Raw genomic sequence first — 23,769 nt, 5'->3', positions numbered from 1 at the left:
GTCCGACTACGTCAACAGTCAAAGAGTCAATGAACTATACCATTTGAAAATCTCTGTAATCACAAAGTCGATACGTGGACGAGACATCACTTCGCCTTTGCCTTGTTAGATGGTGAATATTGTTAGCTTCCGTTTCTAATTCATACAGCATCAGCATACATGTCTGAGAATAGCGGTAAAGAAGATTAGAGTCTTTGGCAACAAGTGCAAAATTAAATTCTGTGAATTATTTGCTGAACAAACGTCGTAGGACAACGACCTGTTAGGCAATATGGCGGAACAATAACTCTATAATTATTATTAGTGTTATAGAATAAAATAATGACAATGATGTAGTTCTGAAGCATACTTTTCATTAGATACTTTTGCAATGACTCAATGTATACTTTTAATCGAACTAATATATCCATGACTTGCACATGAATTACGGCCGAACGATTCGGTGAGGAAAGTTTTCTGTCATGTCATTACGGAAGAAGTGAACTTGTCAATATTTTGCTATTTGTTCCATAATTATTTATGAAGTGGTTAAATGTATTTTCCTAAAACATTTTTTCCTTTTATTAACGTTGCATCCAAATGCCTATTCGTTGAAGAAATGCGGGCCATGTATTCAAAGGTCAAAGATCATAGGTTAATGGAAGTAGGGTACACAACATTTCACTAGTTGTTGGGTTGTTTGTTTGTTTGTTTGTTTGTTTGTTTTTTTTTTTTTTTGGGGGGGGGGGGGCATGATTCAAAGTGTCCTAAAACCTTGTACAATACATGTATTTAATTTTGTAGTCACGACACTTGCTATCATGATGCCACACTCTTCCCGCTCATACAAATGCAGCCGTTTCAGGGAAATAGTTATGATATTCTTATACTTCATGATTTGGTATAATGCTGAAGTGGTTCATAACATTCCATTGATACTATGTATAGAACAGAAAGTAAATTTGACAATTGTATATGATATCCGCAGTTTACTCTTTGACAGGTTCTATTATCCGAATAATATGTATAGATTGAATATACAGTAGTACCGTATTCAGTAACTACGGGTTAAGTTAGAATATAAGCTGCATTCATTTTGAACGCGACCATGGCATTATAGCCAAAGATGATTGAGTTCTGTAAATCTCTGTGTGCCTGCATAGGATTGGAAAACGAAACAACTTTCTGTGTAGAACAACGAAACAGAAACTGGTATATGCATTATTCTCAGTCACTTTGTTATTCATAATGATGGTTTACTCATTGCAGTTCCGGAATCTCAGCTCGAGGGACTCGAATTGATCCCAAATCAGTCGGAATGCGTGTATCACCCAAAACAATATCTGAACACATAACTGCAATCCTACATAGTCTTTATTGGTTGCCGATAAGGGCTGGTATCAAGTTTGATTTTCATATTATTTACAGTATACCTTGTATTTGAATGTTTTCATCAAAATGCCCGTATACCGTATGCGTATCTCAGTTAACTCTTTAAACCATACTTGTAATCTACATGCCAAGAATCTCATGTTTTCAATAAGCGTGAATTCCAAGACATGTCGTGATAAGGACTTTAAGACAATTGGCATCGTCATTATAAAACAAATTCCCCTTCTACAAGATACGTTTTAGATTTTAGATAGAAATATGGATTCGTTTGAATGCATACAAACAGCTTCTTAAATCCTCTTACATTTTGTTTTTAAGATATGGTGTATACTTTAGAAATGTAAGAAGCATGCTCTTGTTTTAGAGGTTTTGAGTACTGGTAAGAAGCATATCTTATTCTTATGGATTATGTGAATAAGTGCGCATTCAAGAACGTTTTGAATAAAACGTATCCAGACACTAACTGCATATCATATTTTCATCTCTTCCTTCATGCAGATGTATACTCTTGCCGAGAGGGTTTGTTTGATAGATAGTGATTCTAGTGCTCACTTTATTGAAAAGGTAATTGGGTAAATTTTTTGGTTTCAGTATATTATTCAAACACAACTAAGTTAACTTTTACATTAACATTTTCACGACTCACAAATTCCACACGCACACACATTTCATGATTCACAAGATCCAAGTTACACTAATCCTATTTACTTTGCAGAGTGCAACAACAACATAAGTTATATACTGAGCAAATATAGGCTTAGATCAGTTCGCACTATTCAAGGTTTAGAGTAGTTAAGTGACTAAATCGTACCTGATTATGTGATGCTAAGTTGCACCTTGAGATGATGGGCAATATTGCCCCTATATCAGGAGCAGGCAGTGACACTCACTTTGCCGCAGTCATGGAGCAAATAAGCACCACATAGGTGCAACATCATACCAATAAGGCACAAGATTGCACCCTCAAGAGAGGGTACATTCTTGCATCTTTCGGTGCGAGGTTGCGCCTTTTCCAAGGGGGCAAAGTCGCTCCCGGGGGTGTAACTTTCACCCTTTCTTGCGGGTACAAAGCAGCACCCAAAGTTCCAAGACTGCACCCACAAAACAAGGCACAATCTTGGAACTTTGGGTGTTTCTTTGCACCCTCACGAAAGGGTGTAAAGTTGCACCAAGATGTAAAGGCTACACGGGGTGCAAAGGTGCACCGAAAGGTAAAGGGTGCAAGATCGCACCCTCAAGAAAGGTGCAACTTAGCACCACTTAGTGTGGGTGGAAAGATGCACCCTCAAGAAGAGGTGCAATCTAGCACAACTTAGTGTGGGTGGAAAGATGCACCCAAGGGAACATTTTCGCACCCTCAATAAAGGGTTCAACTTTGCAACCTCTCTGGAGGTGCAATGGTGCACCCACACGGTGCAAGATTATACCCTTGCGCCGGGTGCAACTTTTGCACCCATTTCTTGAGGGTGCGAAATAAAACCTATTGGAAGCCGCCAGTGCGACATCACTTTGCACCCTTAAATTGTGCAAAAGTGAACCTTTTTTTTTCTTAGTGTGTACAGAGCATGTTATGAGCTGGAAGTCTCTATTTTGCTATTTCATCTTTACTCGTCACCGTCTTTTCAGCTACAAGGTAATACTAGGTCCTATAGTACGTCCATGAGCTCATTGGCTATATCAAAAGAAGTTGAACATTTAGTTACTGAAGCATTTGCTTTAAAACATTAGCATTTTAATCCCTAGCTAACCAAGTACTTGCAGTATTATTTTATACACACATGAATTCCTTGTTCCTGTGAGCTACGTTTAATATGAGCGTGACCAAGTATTAGACACGTGTCAAGCCTTTGCAGACACATGTTTTTCTTTATATTGTTAAAAGGTCATTTAAAACAAATTTAGATACTTATATCTATAAGTTAAGAGGAGCAAATGTGGAGATCATGACCTGTGATACATGTTACGGGAAGTCTATATTTTTATGTGTACTCGTTTTTGTTTTTGTTTTTTGTTTTTCAACTACAAGGAATTACCTATGAGCTAATTGGATAAAGAAGCTGAGCATTCCTTTTTTTTATCAGTTAATGTCAGTGCTGGAACATTATTCTTGAAAAGTTGGCATCTAAATGTCCTCCAAACCAAGTACTTACTGTATAAAATTATATTCAGACAGATCTGTAGACACGTGTCAGTACAGTATAGTGGTTACAAACACTAAGTTTCCTTTGCTTTCGTAGTTATCAGGAAGCGATTTTGAACAGTGTCAGATGTTCTGGGTTTTTTTTTTTTCAATTTCGTTAAGAGGAGCCAATAATGATTTCATGTAAAGTTAGTTTATAGATAACATAATATTTTTGTTGTTGCTGTGAGCTTATTCATAATGAACGTGACAAATTCTTAGACATGTTTCTCATATGTTTCTGTCATATATTTTACTGAAGAACAGCAAATGTTGAGTTTATTGGCAAGAGAGGTTGATCATTACTTTACATTTAAGTTCATTTAAGTGCCGGAGCATAAACTTGTCTTGAAATATTAGCATCCAAAACCTTCCAAACCAAAAACATGCAATACTAGACATGACATGAATGCCTTGTTGTTATGAGTTATGTTTCTTAAAAACACAGAATTTTTCTGCTTTTGCAATGTACTATGTTCAAAAACACTCTTGAACAATTTTCAGATTTCGTTTCTTTCTTAAGATAAGAAAACGATGAGGTAATGTGAAGCGTGTTCCTAGAAGTTTTATTTCGTTATTAATTTTTCTTTACCCATCTCCTCAACCGTAAGATGATACGGTATACCTAAAAAGTCATAGGCCAAAGGTGTTGAGCTTTACTTCCCATTTTAAAGGTAAATTTAAGAGCTGGGGCATTATTTTTTAAAAGTTGGCATTTTAAGCTATGTACACTGAGTACGAGTCTTACTGAATGGATTTCTTGTTGCAGTAGAATTGTATTTTTATGAGCTTGATGGAGTATTAGACAATTGTATCAAGCGTTTGCAAAAACTGTTAATGTAAATATGTATTCCCTTTTGCTAATGTCCAAAGAGTTCATTTGCCAAGTTTTGATTGTCTTTTGTTTTAATCATCAGGGGTTTGTTTTATCATGGTCATAGAGGAAAGAAACTTAATTATCAAAAAAGCCTTCATATAAGAAGAGATACTGTAGGACACGATTTCATCAAGAGTTGTGTGATTTTCAACATTTCCAAAATGGAATTGATGAATATTTCTCCCCAGGGCAGAGAAAGAAAGTAGTTTTTGTCTTCTTTTTTTTTTCACGTCAGCAGGTTATAATACCCGCGGGTTTACGCCCATCCTACCAATTTCCATCCGGATACTGTACCCGTCCCTGTTTTTTGTTTTTTGTTTTTTGTTTTTTTTTGTTTTTGTTTTACACTGCATATAAAATGAGAACATGTTTGAGAAAAATCCCGACATGTTTGATTGGGCAATTCTTTTTTGCTGTCTATTATTCTTTCCAAATAAGTTTTTTGGTTCTCACTGAGGACAAATACAGATACCTTATTTCTTCTACCAAAACCACAGCACTGTATATTTTCATATTTCTACAGTATTTCGTCTCAACACTTGCCCTATTGATATTTCAAAGCATGTTTCCCTGTGCGCTCAAGAAACTCCCCCATTAAAGGAGACCTCCGGGTGATTTTCAGATTTTTACATTTGTACAACTATGAATTAGTTATACTGAGGACAGAGTTCCAGAATTTGTGATAATTGGGATGACGAATAAGAATATTTGCAAAAAAAATAGAACAAATTGTAATGAACAAGGATGATGACATGGCAGAGTCACCATAAGAACGCATGAGTTGGGGCTCAAGGAAGCAGAACAAAAGAATAAGGCATGTATAGATTATAGACAGGTGAACTCGCAAGCAAGCGGTATTGTTATGGAATTACACTGCTATCATTTCTGAAATATGTGAACATTCTATGTCATCATCCTTGTTCAGTGTAATTTGTTTAAGGTTTTTCAAAGTGTTTCTCTGCTTAAGAACCAAAATGAATTCCACGAATCTATACAGGGAGTTGTTTCCGGAGGTTACTTTTATAGCTAGGCTAGCCTATAGCTGGTAAAATTGGGTCTTTGAGAGCGTCTGGGGGCTACGCCCCACCACTTAAAGTGTCTGGCAACTGTCATGCATTTATCCTGTAAGTGTAACGAACAAGTTCCAGTGGGTTTCATAGGGTTACTTTAATTTTCAGCTAGGCTAGCCTAGCTGGTAAGAGTTGGGTCTTTGGGGCGATGGCGGCTACCCCCACCACTTAAATTGTCTGGCAACAGTCATTCAATTATCCTTTGAGTGTATCAAAAGAATAAGTTCCAGTGGGTTTCAGGAAGTTATTTTTCCAGCTAGGCTAGTCTAGCTGGTAAAATTGGTCTTTGAGGGCGTGTGGCGGCTACCCCCCCCCCCCCCACCCTCACTTAAAACGTCTGGCAACGGTCATGCATATATCTTAGCTGTAAGCGTAAAGAACAAGTTCCAGTGGGTTTCACTGGTTACTTTTTCAGCTAGGCTAGCCTAGCTGGAAAAAGTTGTGTCTTTAAGGGCGTCTGGCGGCTACCCCCCACCACTTAAAACGTCTGGCAATGGTCATGCATTTATCCTGTAAGTGTAATGAACAAGTTCCAGTGGGTTTCATTAGGTTACTTTTTCAGCTAGGCTAGCCTAGCTGGAAAAAGTTGGGTCTTTAAGGGCGTCTGGCGGCTACCCCCCCCCCCCCCCCCCTTAAAACGTCTGGCAGTGGTCATTCATTTATCCTGGAAGTGTAACGAACAAGTTCCAGTGGGTTTCATTGGGTTACTTTTTCAGCTAGGCTAGCCTAGCTGGAAAAAGTTGGGTCTTTGAGGGCGTCTGGCGGCTACCCCCACCGCTTAAAACGTCTGGCAATGGTCATTCGTTTATCCTGGAAGTGTAACAAACAAGTTCCAGTGGTTTTCATGGGGTTACTTTTTTCAGCTAGGCTAGCCTAGCTGGAGTTGGGTCTTTAAGGGCGTCTGGCAGCTACCCCCCACCACTTAAAACGTCTGGCAATGGTCATTCATTTATCCTGTAAGTGTAACGAACAAGTTCCAGTTGTTTTCCTGGGGTTACTTTTCCAGCTAGGCTAGCCTAATTTTGGGGGTCCTTTTTGTGGCCCTCCTGGCCACACCCACCACCGACGACCAGCCAGACGTGCATTTCCATACTCAGGGGCATATGTACTAAATTGCTATACACATAAAAATTGGTAACCTTTTCAGCTAGGCTGACCCCCGCTGGCTCCCGGACTAGAGGTAGTGGGAGGGGGATACCCCCCTCTCAGACGAGGAAGATTTTGCATTTTCAGACCTGAAATTAAGCGATCTGGTGCACACTTTTGGTGAAATTTTGGATTTACATGTTTACATGTAGACCTATACTATTTGACGTTGTCAACGTCTGGGCCATACCTTATGTCGATATTACTGTCTTTGCGAGCGAGCGAAGTGAGCGAGCGCTTGAGAAAATTATGTATACATTATCCTACAAGACTGTTCAGCTCTGTTACCTGTCCGGAGGGGCGTACGAACGTCATGCAATATGCCAAAATTGATACAATCACATTTCTGCTTCCTCCATTTTCCCCTCAAATTTCAGGGGGGGGGGGGGATGATTGTACAGGCCATACCCCCCTCCTCCATTTCGGGGGGGGGGGGATATATCCCCCCATCCCCCCGGGATTTACGCCCATGCACTCTGTCCCTCGGGAGGTCCCCAGGCTCGTGTGAGAGAGTAACAGCTCATGCACGTAAAAGATCCCGCTTCATTTATTCATCGAAAAGAGCAGGGTGTTTAACCCGATTAAGTGGTCTTGCCTCCAACCTCATATCAAACTTTTATTAAAACAGTACCCCATGGAAGACCAGCCAGCAGGCTATAGTGCAGCTGAATATGTGCTATCCGGTCATCATCTCAGATGGAAAAATGAAACTAATAAAGAAAACACATGTAATAATGCTTCTAACCTTTCAGAAATACGATATGGTACTGACACCTGCTAGCATGGCTGAAATTTGTAATTATCTGTCACAAAATATCCCTTTATCTTGTAAATGTTTAGCAACTTTTAGATACACCGAACTTCAAAACGTTATCTTTTGACCCTACATTTAACGAAGAAGTAATCATTATCAAGATTGTTTTTATTTGAAAAAGAGAAAGAACCCTGGTTAAGATTTAATTGAAAACTACTTGTTAGGAAATATGATTTCGGAAATAGCAGATAGCACACATTACAAACGTATCGCTTAGAACTGAGCTTGTGCCAAATAACATGAAGATTGCAAACGTTATATAAATTCCTTTATCTACAAGAAAGGAGAGAAGGATGATGCCAGTAATCATAGACCAGTATCTTTCTTAACTTCGACTCCTACACATTTTTGAAAGTATAATATACATCCGCACTGCGAAATTTCTCTGAAAAAGCGTCATTTTTCAAACTTCAAGTTAATTTGGATTCAGACAAAATTACAACACAACGCACGCGCTACTCATACCTTTTGCTGAGAAAGTTGCACATGCACTCAATACATTTTCACATACAATAGACATCTTCCTGGACTTCTCCAAAGCTTTTCACACGATTAATCACGATAAACTTCTCTCCGAATTATCACGTGGAATAGCCTTGAAGCGGTTCACGAGTTACTGGATCCAACAGAACCCATTATATACACGTAATAAATCAACGGCTTTGATTCCCATTAAATGAAAACTATTGAATTTGGTGTTCCATGAGGAAGCTTGCTCGGTCAATTGTTATCAATAATTTACTTCATGATTTTCATGTAGGTCCTCAGACAAACTTACATTATTCGCGGATGACTCCAACCTGTCCAGGGGCCTGCCCAAATAAGGCAAATATATTGCTTATTGATAACGGTCTCCTCTACCATGGAATACAAATTATGTATGTATACACTATGCACATAACAAATACATATTTCTTATGAGTATACTCTTGTTTTTATTTTCATGTGAAAATTTTTGATTTGTTGCACTATTTTTTTTTTAATACAAATAGGCCTAAATAAACAGACTGAAACTGAAACATTTGTCACTCTCACCCTTATCCCAATATTTGGATCAGAACAGTAGATGGTGAATTAAAAAATGTTAAACAGTGAATATAAACGCAAACAATTGTCATTAGATATTGAAAATAAAACAAATTATATCATATTATTTTACCAACTCTTTAAATAGTAGGAGTTCCAGGCAATATTGCTTTTGTAACATTATACTACCCCCCCCCCCCGCAGAAGTTTCTTTCATTAAATTCTTATAAGGTGTTTGCTTTGATAACAAGCTTTCATGGAAGTGCCATATCAATAATTTCTATGTGCGAAATCATTTCGCGTTATGTTCAAATTCAAATTCAAACTTTATTTTCACTCTTTTTTTCAACGGAATGTATAAGAAACAATATTATGAATTTGACATGCGAATCGTTGAAAATATACATAACCAGACAGGATTAACAACATGTTGATGTCTACATGATCAGTACAATACAGATACATACACTCTATATACACTCTGAGAAAAAAAAAGTGGAGGTATATACCCACTCAAAAGACTACGCTTGTAACATGTGAGTACCTCTGGTGCAATGAGATTAATATCCTATCTTCAGTTCATCTGTAAATATTGTACATTTCATCAAGTTTAATATCAAGCTACCGTGTTTGCTTTAATGAATCTTTGTCTGGGACTGGGGCAATAGAGATACATTTTTTAGATAAACTTATTTTATTGTAAAAGATGGCGCTCGAAGCTGGACCACCGGTGGTGGTGGTGGTGGTGGTGGTGGTGGGGGGGGGGGGTGATGGAGCTCTTGCATTTTCATAACTTAAATTTTATGATCTGGTGCATAGGGAAGGTTTTTAAACTAAAAGTAATGAATATTCAAGGGTGTAAATGGCCGAATTGTGGTACCTGTCATCACCTCATTTTCTCTGTGTGCATTTTCACTGTGTTTTAAGTCTATGGAGATGGACAGAAGGGGAGGGTATGGGTGGGTGGGTATAGTGGGTAGGTAGGTAGGTATGTAGGTAGGTAGGTAGATATTTCCGTCAGCGTAAAAATAATCATACAAATACAACAATATGATGCTTTCACTCATGATAAATAGCCTAACTAGGCGAATAGACATCATGACACCCTTGGCTGTTTTACAGGAGGATCCAGTTAGGGACGGCCCAACCGGGAATATCCTCATCCCAAACGAGGAGCTTTTGCCTTTTTAGAACTGAAACTTGACGCTATGGTGCATACATTAAGACAGGCAACGGCAGCAAGACAACACTTCACTGCATAAGGCTTGAGAAAGTCCTCAGGAGTAGGACGAAAGCTTGCCTACTACAACTAAAGGTTGGTAGAAGCTTAACCTTTTAAATTTATTGTCATCCCCAACCGATGAAAGTTTTTAGTATCATAATCATGGTGCATACATCTCGGGAGTATTTTGAAAATTGTCGATTAAAAAAAAAAAAGGATACAGGCAATATTATGAATGGCTAATGTGGTGGTTTTCCGTCACTGTGTACTTAAAGGGTGTGTACAGTTCTGGTCGAGGTGAGGATTTAGCTTTTAACATTTTACTAGATATTCAGAAACCACTCTATGAGATGTCAAAGAGCATGCAGTTCTAAGGGGTATCAAAAGTTTATTCGATGAAAATTGGTTTTGAAATGGCTGAGATATCCAAAAACAAGGTGAAACAAAGAGATCCTAATAAAGTTGTGGCATGTCGCCTTTTATTATTAGCACTTTTTTAGATATCTCAGCCATTTGAAAACCAATTTTCATCAAACAAACGTTGAATCCTTCTTAAAATTACATGCTCTTTCATATTTCATAAGAGGCTTTTCATTATCTCACTTGGGAATGTTCAAAACATGAATCCCCACCTCAACCAGTACTGTACAGTCCCTTTAAGTCTATATACGGAGATGGACAGAAGGGGGAGGATATGGGAGGGAGTTTTTACGTTTTTAGATTTGAAATTCAACGATCTGGAGCACAGAAGTTTAAGAAAATGTTCATCAAAAAAGTGAGAAACAAATATTTTAGGACATTGTGAATGGCTATAAGCGCGTCTTTTCATTGTGTAAGTTTGGAAGTCTAGCCGGGGAGGGCGGAGGGAGCTCACACCTCCTCCTTCACAAGGGAGGTTTATTTCATTATTATTATTATTAATTTTTTGCATTTTTAATATGTGAAATTAATCAACGATAATATAGTGCACACGTTTTGGTGGAATTTTAAGAACATCAATCACGAAAGTAAAAAAAAAAAAAAAAAAAAAGAAGAAAATTAAATATTATTGAAGGATATCAGTTGTGCAATGCTTTTTAATGCGCAAGTATCGATGCACGAGTCAATGACAAAGACTTGACGAAGACAAAATAATTGCTTCCTACATATTATGATACCTACATACAACTTGTTCGTACTCTCACCTGTCCTGGCGATCGATGGAGTGGTTACAAACCTCGCTCCTTGCTTCTCTGCCCCTTGTCCTTTCTCTTTGACCTTTATTGTGTTATAATGTTGATGCGTTCTTTCATTCTACTACAATATCCCGTCTTTTGCTCAAGTGTGAACTCTTTATTTTTCTTTTCTTTTTTTATTCGCGTGATCAACTGTGTGTTTTTGTATGGATTGCAGTTTTATTGTATTATCCAGGTACACACAGCTCAATGAACAGTGTCTGTTCTGTAACACTTATCTCATTTTAAGTTTGCTTGTCTGTGCTATCCGTAATCTAATTATTATTATTATTATTATTATTATCACCATTATCATTATTGTCATTATTATCTGCAAAATACATATCGGTTATAAAATGCTCTGATTGTAAATACATACATTTGGACATACAGTGCATTCCTGTTATAATGTATATGGTTATAACAATTTTTGTTACAATGAGGAAAATATCAGGTTCCAAAATCATCTTTATCTTTACATACCTGTTCTGCTTTAATGAAATTTTGATATAATGCAAGAAAATTGCCGGTCCCGAGGACGGGCGTCGCCTGTATAATCAATGATATTTGTATTGTTTTTCAAATGATATACATTTTACAAGCTCCACTTTTGAGTAGACAACTCTTTTTCCGTATGTACTGTATCAATTTTTGTCACCATTGCAAACTATATGTACCGGTACATGTTTTCCATTACTTTGTTCATATATTTTGTTTTAGGCTTTATGATTTATATTTCTCACAAATTTTTAACAATGTGGTTTATCAAATGCATTCTTTGTGTGTGTGTGTGTGTGTATTTGTATTACCTTTTGTTGGATGAAAATAAAAAACTGAATTGAATTGAATTGAATTGAAATAATGAGATACATGATAAGAGGCAATTTCAGTCGTCCCAAGCGACATTCCCCTGTGCAATATTTTCTATCAGCAGCAATATTAGACACAATCGCATAATGCAAAGTTGACAAGGTCATGTCACTGCTTATCAAAACTCTCCCACTGGAGACCTATCATGAATTCATTCTCTTTATCACTGATTCAGCAACAAGAACCCTCTCCCCCTTTATAATTTGACGCGGATATAATTTGTCTCTGAATTCGTATCAACTACAGTATTCAAGTATTGTGTGCCAGAAAATAGGGGAAATTTCATCATATCATCTAGTATACATATGCCACTGTATCATTGTTTAATTCTGCTCTACTCTGTAAATACAACTTGGACATCAAGTGGGTTTTAACAGTGTGTATCAAATAGTGTTGGCTCACAAACATGCCTAACACACAATCACAAAAACACCCTCCCCCCAAAGACACACACACACACACACACACACACACACGCACACAAACACACACATGTGCATCTTGATGAGTACATTAAAATGTTTGGACAATGACGATTGTGCAATCGTACATCGTCACTGACAAAAGAAACGTTGCCCTCCTTTTGGTTCTGCTTGGCAAAGGTGCCTTTTCAGACTCGACTGCCTTTGAATAAACACCAATGATGGGGAGCAGCAAACATTAAACAATGACCATTCTTGTGTCACAAAACTGGTATTTACTGAAGTAGACACTTGTGGCCAGGCATACACGTTGATTAATGGTAAGACATTATGTCGTCTTCTGTCACTGTCCATGTTTATTTTGAAACAATGTGCAAAAAATGTGGAAAATTAAATTGAGTATTACAATCTACATGCAAAAATATTTGCTTTCTCTTGTAAAGTATGTGTACATGCATTTCACAAATGAAATTGCTTGAGCGATAATTCCGGAACATACACTACCAACTGTAACTGCATTTTTCTTGATTCAAAAAGAGTCATTATCTTCTGTCCATGTAGTTTTAAGATATCTCAAAGCACCGTCTTCTTTATCCAGGCTGGCTGTCGGGAGGAAATAATGAGATCAAAGCAGGAAAGCAAGTACTGTATAAAGTCTTGTAACGCTTTTGACAGAAACAGGCACATAAGTTAATCAACAAGTGATGAATGTCCATGGGCAGCAGGTCCATGACCCAAACTTTACACTACAATGTACATATTTATTGTGACAAAAACAACAACAAAATCAAAAAGACCCAAAATTCATGATCTTTATGCTGGATGGGCATCTCTTGACAATATACACATCAAGCAAATTTATTGTTTTTCTCCTACATTTCAACAGGGCTACAATACATCAACTGAACAAATATTTTCCTCCTCACTATGCAAAGAATTCACAACATTCCTTAGAGAACATATCATTTACTAGCCAGACTAACAACAAAAAAACAAACAAAAAAAGGAGAGAAAAAAAAATCCAAAAACGTTCATGTATGCCATTAAATTCTGTACACTGCGCATCAAGATAACTTTAGCACTATACATCACATGGGGATTAAAGATAAATACATCTGGAGACAAATCATATGTGGAGCTTATCATTGTTAGCAATGCAATATCGGTACAAAATGCTCCACATTCCACTGTAGAACTGACATCTCATCTGATTTCATATCTAGTCTATGCAAATTTGTGGCAATTGTATTCAGTGATAATACCTGACTGGACTCTACAGTAAGATCATATGGCACACTTACATTTGAGGTTTAATTTGTACTTTTTCACTGTTGGATTGCTTGTGTTTTCTACTATTTTGAACACTGCCTGTAAGGGCTTTGTAGCATCTCCCTTACAATCAAAAGATAAGCTAGTTTGAGGTCCAGTTAAAACAAACAAACAAACAAACAATAATGCCTCTGACAACACTTTGTGGCGGAGGCATAATAAATTGGATGTCCCTCCTGTGCAAGAGACATAATCCCTGTATGCAAAAGATCCAACATCTCATACAAAACAGGGTGAAAACCTGGTAAAGTGGTCTGACTTACTTACACACACACATACATACCTGAAAATGGACAAATGATACAATTCATTCCATGCTGACTAGCAGTAGTCAGCACATGGAATCAATCTTCCACATTGTGCCATTTATATGGATAAATTGCTTGTGTTACCCGAACAAATATTTATTTAGAGGATTACAGCATGAATTAATTATATGACTAAAGAGCAGACATTATGCGCATAAATGTAGGGTTTATATTTTTCTTTCTGCTGTCATTTCAATCAAATAGAACCAGAATTTCTAATAAAAGAGTGTAAAATTTCCCAACTCAACATGGATAAATCATATCTTGCAAGTATTCCAGTGGTAGGCACACATTTGTAATGAAAACTTACAGACAAAAACACCCAAAAAGTGAAATTATTCATTTAAAGTTGAGAGTTTCTTTTAAATTGTCCAAGATCCCACAAAGCAGTACATCGAGTGTTGCTTGATATCATCTAACCATCTAGCTGCAGCAGGAATGCATTTGTTTTGTTGTTGTTGTTGTTTTTCCCTAATAATAAAAAGATATATTGGACATCAACCACGAATGAGTGAGACTGCTTGATCATCCAGAATTGATTTTAAAGCTACCGTCTGCCTTCAAGACATGATTCTTACTAAGCTTATTTGGGATAAAGATGATTGTGCAACCAAAGCCAAAGACCATGCACACAGAAATAGCCGGACAAAAATGAGGACACCAAAAATTAGCATTTCATATCAACAGCTTTGAGTGACTAGAATTTCTGACATTGTGCACTTCCCTCCGCTTGGTCTCAATATTGTCTCTTTATGATACATGCATCAACATTGGTTGCACTCACAAAACAAACTCTGCAAATAGTGATTGTGGCCTGGTGCATAGTGTAGTGATTTGTATGGCAATGTGCTCCACAATTATCACACAATATATAGGGGGTCTGTTCAGGATATTGTCACATATCAATGTCTATATATACATGTACAAAGCTTGCAACATCATCTCACCCCAACTTGTGAGTCATCATTAGTTTCCATCAGTCGATAACCATCAACCCCACAGTATCAAACTACATCAATTTCACTATGAGGTGATAATCATTGCCACATCTTCTCACAAAGTGATTACATACATCACACTCTCTGCTTGGAGTGCTGACACTTTTGCAGTTTCGGTGCTGCTCAACTCTGACATGTGACTGTAATCAAAAAATAAATTATCTTAGAATGACTGTGAAGTTTGTACAAAACACAGAAATCTCTAATTAGCAAAATGTGCTGTGTGTCTGCTTGTATCTCCACAAAATAAACTCAACAAATACCAGTGCTTGTTTCAAATCTGTCTATTAGGTTCAGCGTCTACATGACACTAGTGAGCATTTAATACTCTTGACAACACAAACATGCAAAATAAAAATCTTAACTTTACTTCCATCAATGTTGACAGATCATTCAATTTTTTTTTTTTTTTTTGTCAAATAGTCCATGAAATTATTGGTATCGGCTCCTACCTATCACACTAATCACAGGTCTGGAGAAAGCGAAGAGACTTGCACCCAGCTTAGTTGTTTCACATAGGAAGCAGTATAACAGATACATAAACTACATGCTCATGACAAATCTGCTGATTCTCTTCATCAATCTCCTATTGCAAGAAATATATACTATATTGATAATCATCCAAGCATTTGTGCAGCAGAATAATTTGTCTGACTCGGGAGTCCAAAGAATATAAAAAAAAGAGAGTAAAATCCAATAACTACCATTTGACCTTAATGTTGGCATATCCATTTTCATAGGTCAGCAAAGACCTCTCAAGTGCACAAAGATAACATTTAGTAGGATAAGGGGGTTAAAACAGAAAGAACACTGAGCAAATGAGTATATCTGACAGTTGTCCTTCCAAGATGTCCTTGACATTGACATTAATCCAGCTCCATCTCAGGGTCAGGCTGTCCAGTGTCCCCCTTGGTGTTGTCTTCACTCGGTGTGGTTTGCTGTCCCTCTTCTTCCATCTTCTCCTCCTTATTGTCAGCTGCACCGCCCTCTTTGGTTGCTGCTGTGTCATCTGGTTTTGCCCCCTCATCCTTCGGAGGTTCCTCCTTTGGCTTTGGCTTAGGCTTGTTCATGATGGGATCGCACACTGCCCTCAGGGTCTGCATATGACAATTCACAAATATTTGATGCAATATAATAGCAAAGTTCACTTCTCAAATAATCTATATCACTACAGGTACATCAAAATGTCAGTCTAAAACATCCTACACTTACTATATTTGATTTGAACTGCTTGAAAACTGGAGAAGTTTTATCTGCAAGGTGTTTTTTTTTTCCCAATTTGGGGTCAAAATACACTGTAACCATGACGATGCACTTCAGCTATACTTACAAATTTTTCTTGCATAACTTATTATGACATCTCCAAGCAAGCCTTTTGCCTGATTTTGGAGACATAATGAACCATTACCATGGCAACTTACTTTTGCTACTGCTGACAAATGTGTCTTGCACAGCATAACATCACATTGAGCTCAACTTGCATGCCAAATTTCATTTGAATCGCTTGAAACCTGGGGTAGTTAGATCTGCAAGCTTTTTACTTTGATTTTGAGACCATGTGTTGTTACTGTGTTGTTACTGTGGCAATGTGTTGTTACTGTGTTGTTACTGTGGCAATGCTGTTACTGTGGCAATACCATGTGTTGTTACTGTGGCAATGCACAACAGACGAAAAAAGTAAGTTGCAAAACTTTACATTAAAGGGACTGTACAGTACTGGTTGAGGTGAGGATTCAGATTTATTACTTTTGTGTGTGTGAGATAATGAGAAAGCTCTTATGAAATATGAAAAAGCATGGAATTTCAAGAAAGATACAACATTTGATGAAAATTGGCCTTGAAATGGCTGAGATATCCAAAAAAGCGATCCTAATAAAAGTGACAAGCGATTTTCATCTAATAAACTTTTGATTCCCCTTAGAATTGTATGCTCTTTAACATTTCATAGAGTGGTTTCTAAATATCTCGCAAAACGTTACAAGCTGAATCCTCGGCTCAACCAGTACTGTACAGTACAATACAGTATTAGCCCACATTTGTAAACCTGCAGCAATTGGTCTCATAATTAGCATGGAGTTTGGGTTTGATTGCAGTAACACCTGTGCAAAATTTCGTTCCAATTAGTCCATTACTTTCATAAAAATAAATGAAAATGCACCGTAATCCGTACGCATGCGTATAACGCTCGCTAGCTCCGGTCCACGTACGTGTTACATGTACAATGTACGTAGCTATAGCCCGCGCTCATAATTCGATTTTGGGTCGAGTTGACCCGGTTTGAAAATTGATTTTAAAACGATGATTTTCTCTCTTTTATCGAATGGTATAGACAAAGAGCGACAGGTGAGGTATGTTACTGTTATAACTTGTACTTGAAGTCATATTGGACCTGTTTTATGCAGTTTTGATTTTCGTGGGTTTGCAAATGTGGGCTAGTACCTTTAAAGGTACAGTTTACTATTGGGAGCAGAAATTTAAAAAATGTTCCAGTTATCACATTTCATGCACATGTGTAGGTCAGTTGTATCACAAAACATCCTACCATGAAAATTTCTCAATAAAACCTACAATAGGAGATATCACTATTTTTCTCAATAAACCATAACTATAGATGGTTTAGTCTCGAAACAGTCTTATTATAGCTATTGTTCACACTTTGAATATTTAACAATACTTAATATTGATTATCCTGATTAAAATTTTACATTGGTTGTTTTTATCCCTAACTCACATTTTAGAGCTATTTTGAAGCACGAAAGCTGGGTTTTCGTTTCATCTGCAAATGGAAAATAATGCCTTTAAGCTCAAAATGTGAGTCAATTTTCCACTGAATCTCTTGAAAGCTGGAAAAGTAGTTCGATCTACAACATTTGCAATAGACTGACAGCGCCACCACATGCAGATTCCTATATACCCCCTTCAAACTTAGTTCGGCTAGCATACAGTTAAGTGCAAATCCTGCGACAATTGTGTGATAATCTTGTGTTCCAACAAATGCACTAAACTCGTTCAATAATATGACCCTGAGGTGGCTGAAATTCTGCATCACGGTAACCACCTCCTGGATTCATACATATTCTTGTTATAATTTCTATTTACAAATTATCTCAAAGCCTTGAAGTTTGGTCCCAAATCATGTGACCTGACCGCGCGACCTGGCCAATGTGGACCTTGCCAATCACCAAACTTCTTCATAATAATTTCTTAATACTAGCTGCTGCTAAATAGCACCCTCTGTGTCAGTTGGTAATTGCTGCAGCACTGCCAGTAGAGGGCGGCATGACATGATACTCACCCCAACCTCAGTCCTAATCTGAGCAACGGTGACGGTGGGGTTCTGGTGCTTAGCCAGCTGGTTCTGGGCATTTTGCTTGGAGTTTCGCCACTCTTCCTTCTCGGTCACTGCCTTCTCCATTTTGGCAATTTCGTCTTTCTCCAAGTGGGCGTACTTCTCCTCCTGAGTAAAGATTTATACATTCAATCTCGATACATGTCAACTGCACAGTTTTACAGGCATTTCTAATGCCTTGGAATTTGGAAAATCGAAATACTCAAAAATTTCCTACACTTCATTCTGTAATTTCAATTTCTGTTGCACCCAGTACTAGAGAAATAAACCTACTGTAGCTGTTAGCATATTCACCAATGACTGGTTGTGTTGTATATGTTACTTTTATCTGTCATAAAGTGCTCTCTGCTATATGTGACCACCCGACTCTAAACCCACAAAAAGCAGGCAAATATTCATATTCATTTTTCTAAATATTCTAGAAGAGAAACCTCTAAGCTTGAAGATGATACATACTGTTAAACTTGAAATTTTCATGTGCATTTTAATTTCAGGAATTTTGCAAGAGCAAAGATTTGCAAAATTATAATGCACATGAAAGTTCTAATTTACACTATATGCACTGAATGCCAGTGGATATTTGCGAAAATTTCATGCCACGAAAAAGGCAATCAGCTCAAATTCGTGAAAACTTGACATCACAAATATTTCTTGCCCTACAGTTACCTGTTAAAATTGGACCATCCTAACCCCATTAAAAAAAATGAGTGAAATAAGAAAGAGTCAGGAGGTGCAGTTTCATAGAAAGGGGAAAAAATGGGATCTAAAGATTAGGGTTACTAAAGTGTGCTGCGTAATAGTATCAATGAAAATCACAGTGAAAGCCAGCACCTGTCTGAAACTAGAACTATCACTCATTGTGATTAATATACACCCACCCACAACTGAGGGAATTAGCTCAAACAGGATTATTTTTTTTTTTTACTCTTTAATGGAAAAAAAAAAATGTTATCATGGCAATGCACTGTTCAACAGTGAATAAATGCACTGCTCACTGTTAGTCAAATGTCCCACATTCCAAGTCAAGTGCTCAAAAACTGAATGAGCAAGATAAACAAACTGACAATTTCTTTCATTAAAAATTGTGTTACCATGGCAACACAATGTTGGACATGGCAACTAATTTTCAACACTGACAAAAGATTTTTTGCACATCTAGGTAATGTAGAGGCAACATACATAGTGCCAAATTTGAAGCCAAAATACTCTAAAACAGAGCGAGTTAGGAGAATCGAAATATTTGTATGATTTTCATTGTTCAACAATGATATTATTTATTTATTTATTTATTCAGTCTTTTTTCAAAAGGGTAGCCCCATCAGTAGGCAAGTACTGTTCTTACTGGGGGCCCTGCACAAACAAACATTACAGTTGCAGAGACATATACATCAAATACAACACACTGTATGTGGACAGGTTTTTTTCTTCCACTGAGTCCCCTACATACAGTCACACAATAACTATACACTGACAATTACACGTTTACTAGTCAAACAAGCGATTATAACATGGTGATGGGCCTATTAAAACTTTCACTGAGAGTGATAAATACCCCCACCCAAAGCGGGAAGAGATGAACCCAGCCAGCAACCATCTTATTATATTCTTGCTAATAACAAACTTATGAACATGATAATATGTTACTCAACATAAAATAAGAATACGAATACACTGCCCAATGGCATTCACATATACAGCTGTATATCATATCTCGTATCTCTTGTCTAATGCCCAAAATCTGAGAAAAATAAATATACCGACAATTTCTGTGTTTGTCAGTGAAAACGCTGATAAATGATAAAATGATAAAATATGAAGTTTGCATATCTCTGTACTATAGTGGTTGCATGTGCCAAATTTCAAGCTAAATGCTCAAAGACTGAGGGAGTTACTTGAATCCACAATAAAATGTGTATGATTTTCATTCAAAATATGCTGTTACCATGGAAACGCATTGATCAATAAAAACAAAAGATTAAGTTTGCACATCTGCGTACCATAGTGTTCAAGTGTGCCAAATTTCAAGCTAATTGCTCAAAGACTGAGGGAGTTAGCTGAATCCACATTATCTTTGATATGCTTTTTGGTGAAAAAAATGCTGTTACCATGGCAACACATTGTTCAACACTAATGACAGATTAAGTTTGCACATCTATATGCTATAGAGGTCACATGTGCCAAATTTCAAGCCACATGCTCAAAGACTGAGGGAATTAACTGAATCCACAATATTTTTGCATTATTTTCATTCAAAATATGCTGTTATCATGGCAACACAATGATCAACAATGACGAAAGATTATGTATTCACATCTACGTACTATAGTGGTCACATGTGCCAAATTTCAAGCTAAATGCTCTAAGACTGAGGGAGTTACCTGAATCCACAATATTTTTGTATCCATTTTAGTGAAAAGATGCTGTTACTATGGCAACGCATTGTTCGCCACTGACAAAAGATCAAGTTTGCACATCTATACGCTTTAGTGGTCACATGTGCCAAATTTCAAGCCAAATGCTCAAAGACTGAGGGAGTTAACTGAACATTATTTTTGCATGATTTTCATTCAAAATATGCCATTACCATGGCAACACATTGATCACCACTGACGAAAGATTATGTTTACACATCTACATACCATAGTGGTCATGTGTGCCAAATTTCAAACTAAATGCTCAAAGACTAAGGGAGTTAGCGGAATCCGCAATATTTTTGTACGCTTTTTGGTTAAACAAAAGCTGTTACCATGGCAACGTATTGTTCACCACTGATGAAAGATTAAGTTTGCACATCTATATACTATAGTGGTCGTGTGTGCCAAATTTCAAGTCAAATGCTCTAAGACTGAGGGAGTTAACTGAATGTGCAATATTTCCATATGATTTTCATTCAAACTATGCTGTTACCATGGCAACGCATTGATCAACAATGACGAAAGAGTAAGTATGTACATCTATGTACCATAGTAGTCACATGTGCCAATTTTCAAGTCAAATGCTTAAAAACTGAAGGAGTTAGGTTAATCCACACATTTTTGTATGATTGGTAAAAAAAAAACTGCTGTTGCCATGGCAACAGATTTATTAACACACACATCAAATGTATTTTGCACAACTATACATTACATTGATCGCATATCCCAAATTCAAATTGAATTGCTACAAAACTGAGAGAGTAGTTTGATCCACAACATTTTGTAGGAATTTTATGAAAATCTGTCGTAGCCATGGCAACGCATTATGAAGTACTCATGAAAAAGGTGTCTTGCACATCTGCCTGTGATAGCAGTCACACATGCCAAATTTGAAGTTAATTGCTCAAAAAATGAGAAAGTAGTTCGATCCACAAAATTTTATGAAAATATGCCGTTGCCATGGCAATGCATTATGCGATACTAACGAAAAAGGTGTCTTGCACATCTACCTTTGACAGCGGTCACACATGCCAAATTTGGGGTCAACTGCTCAAAAAATGGGAGAGGAGTTCGATCCACAACATTTTGTAAGATTTTTCTAAAATTTGCCATTGCCATGGCAACTCATTATGCAATACTAACAAAAAACGTGTCTTGCACATCTTCCTTTGATAGCGGTCACACATGCTAAATTTGGGGTTAATTGCTCAGAAAAATGAAAGAGTAGTTCAATCCACAAGTTTTTATGAAAATATGCCGTTGCCATGGCAACGCATTATGCGATGCTAACGAAAAAGGTGTCTTGCACATCTACCTTTGATAGCAGTCACACATGCAAAAGTTGGGGTAAATTGCTCAAAAAATGAGAGAGGAGTTCGATCCACAAGATTTTGCAACAGACCAACCGCCCGACCGTCCACCCGACCTCAGAGTGATTCCTACATACCCCCCCCCCCCCCTACACACACTATGTGTGGGTGGGGGTATAAAAATACGGTCCACATATACTGCTTATATCTCATCTTCAATTTTGTTTTGAGCCAAATTTTGACAGTAGGTAGAGAAGAGATTACTCTCCTCAGATAAACTTTAAAAAAAAAGTCGGTCAACCAAAATGACTGTTTTGGTCCATTACACAGAATCCTAATCTGTAACTTCTTGTGCATTTTGATCTGAGTGGTCACATATGTGACAAGAATCTCTAAATCAGCCATGTCAGACGGTCATGAAATTGGAAATAATGGTTGAACAAACTAAACAAGAGACTAATGGCTATAGTGTCTGTAGTATGTAGATGTACTACTAGCTCAGTCAAAAACCAAAATGACCTCACATATTTCTACAATAAGCTTTGCAATTCAATGAAAGAATATTTGCTGTTCTAAGAAAATCTTCTCTTTCTCTCCACCAACAGGTTCTTAAAACAGTCTGTGAAATAAACTTTAAATCAGAGAGCTAGTGACGTACCCCTTTTGCGTACTGGTCCAAGACTTTCCTGTAGACGACCAGTGCCTTCCCTAGCTCCTCAAACGCTGTCGGTCTCTCCTGTGACTCTGTGTACCTGCTGACAATTGGATTGCCATGTTTCTAGATGGGAAATGAATCATGTGCAATCAGTTGAAGCATGGGCCATTGGCATACCTCAAATGAGTGGTTATAAAACTTTATAGAACCCATAATGACTATCATGACAATGATTGCAATTCTGGGCCTGTCCACCATGTACAGGTGCTTAAAGTGCTTTACAACATATTATCACAATGGTCATTGGTTTCCAGCCTGCACCTACTGTACCCGCTGATATTTTCATGTAGATATTTTTGTGATTGGCAGCTGATCAGACATTTATGTAAGTTGTTAATCCTGCATTTTGTGGTCTTCTCAATATCATGACAATGCAAAACAAAACACAGTACACACATGTAGAAGAAAGTATGTAGAAGAAAGTCTGTCTTCTCAAACAAACGGGTTTGTTACAATATTGCTTGAAATGTGATCAGAGCTCTCTCTCTCTCTCAAAAAAAAAAAAAAAAAAGGACAAGTATTCAAGTATTCAAGGATTTGAGCAGGGGGCCTAATAGCAGGTATCGGGGCCAGGCTTCAAGTAGTCCCCTCATATTGCTATGCTAGTGTGCTGGCTTAGGACAGTGCATGCTGAACAAATTTTTGCTTTATTTCTTGTTAATATTTTTGTGATTAAGAGCCTATTTGTGAATATAAACCACCACCAAAAAATTTCAGCATATACAGTATATCTCTGCCAGTGAGTGATCAAGCCAGACTTCCACTCTTGAGAGCATATAAGCTAAATCAAACCACACTAATGGTCAGGCTCTCTCTGGTGCTCAATGATACTCAGGTGTACAGGGGAACATTGTGGAGAAAATGTCTTACTCGAGAACACAAGATCAACCTGGCATAAATAGTAGACAACTTACAATAACAAGTATTATACCTAACAAGAGACCAACACAGTCTCATGCTCACCTGAGTATCACAAGTTCACCTTCGATGCATTCATGAGGACCCAAAATTTGCAGAAACTTTGACCAAGCATTTTCAAAAGTAAGATCAAAATGTCAAAATTGGTCCCCTACCTGTTCCCAGCCCCAGCAGGGGTAACCCTTGGATCTGCCATAAAATGACTTTAAAGTTTCCC

The 23,769-nt window shown here is 37.4% G+C and overlaps 1 protein-coding gene across 1 annotated transcript in view; it reads right to left on the bottom strand.

The window, feature by feature from the left end:
- Positions 1-13,014: 13,014 nt before the first annotated feature.
- The window catches only part of LOC140234851 (97 kDa heat shock protein-like), a 68,908-nt gene continuing 58,153 nt past the window's right edge, over positions 13,015-23,769 (bottom strand). The window contains exons 16-18 of the mRNA XM_072314897.1: positions 22,578-22,697; positions 18,142-18,303; positions 13,015-15,943 (exon numbers count right to left, since the gene is read on the bottom strand). Coding sequence (XP_072170998.1) covers positions 15,713-15,943; positions 18,142-18,303; positions 22,578-22,697 — 513 coding nt within the window. The 3' untranslated portion in view covers positions 13,015-15,712. The remainder of the gene's footprint in view (positions 15,944-18,141; positions 18,304-22,577; positions 22,698-23,769) is intronic.

Source organism: Diadema setosum, chromosome 11 (genome assembly GCF_964275005.1).
Source record: "Diadema setosum chromosome 11, eeDiaSeto1, whole genome shotgun sequence".
NCBI lineage: Eukaryota > Metazoa > Echinodermata > Echinoidea > Diadematoida > Diadematidae > Diadema > Diadema setosum.
The sequence above is the reverse complement of the archived record's forward strand: the minus strand, read 5'-3'. Positions and strand labels throughout refer to the sequence as shown.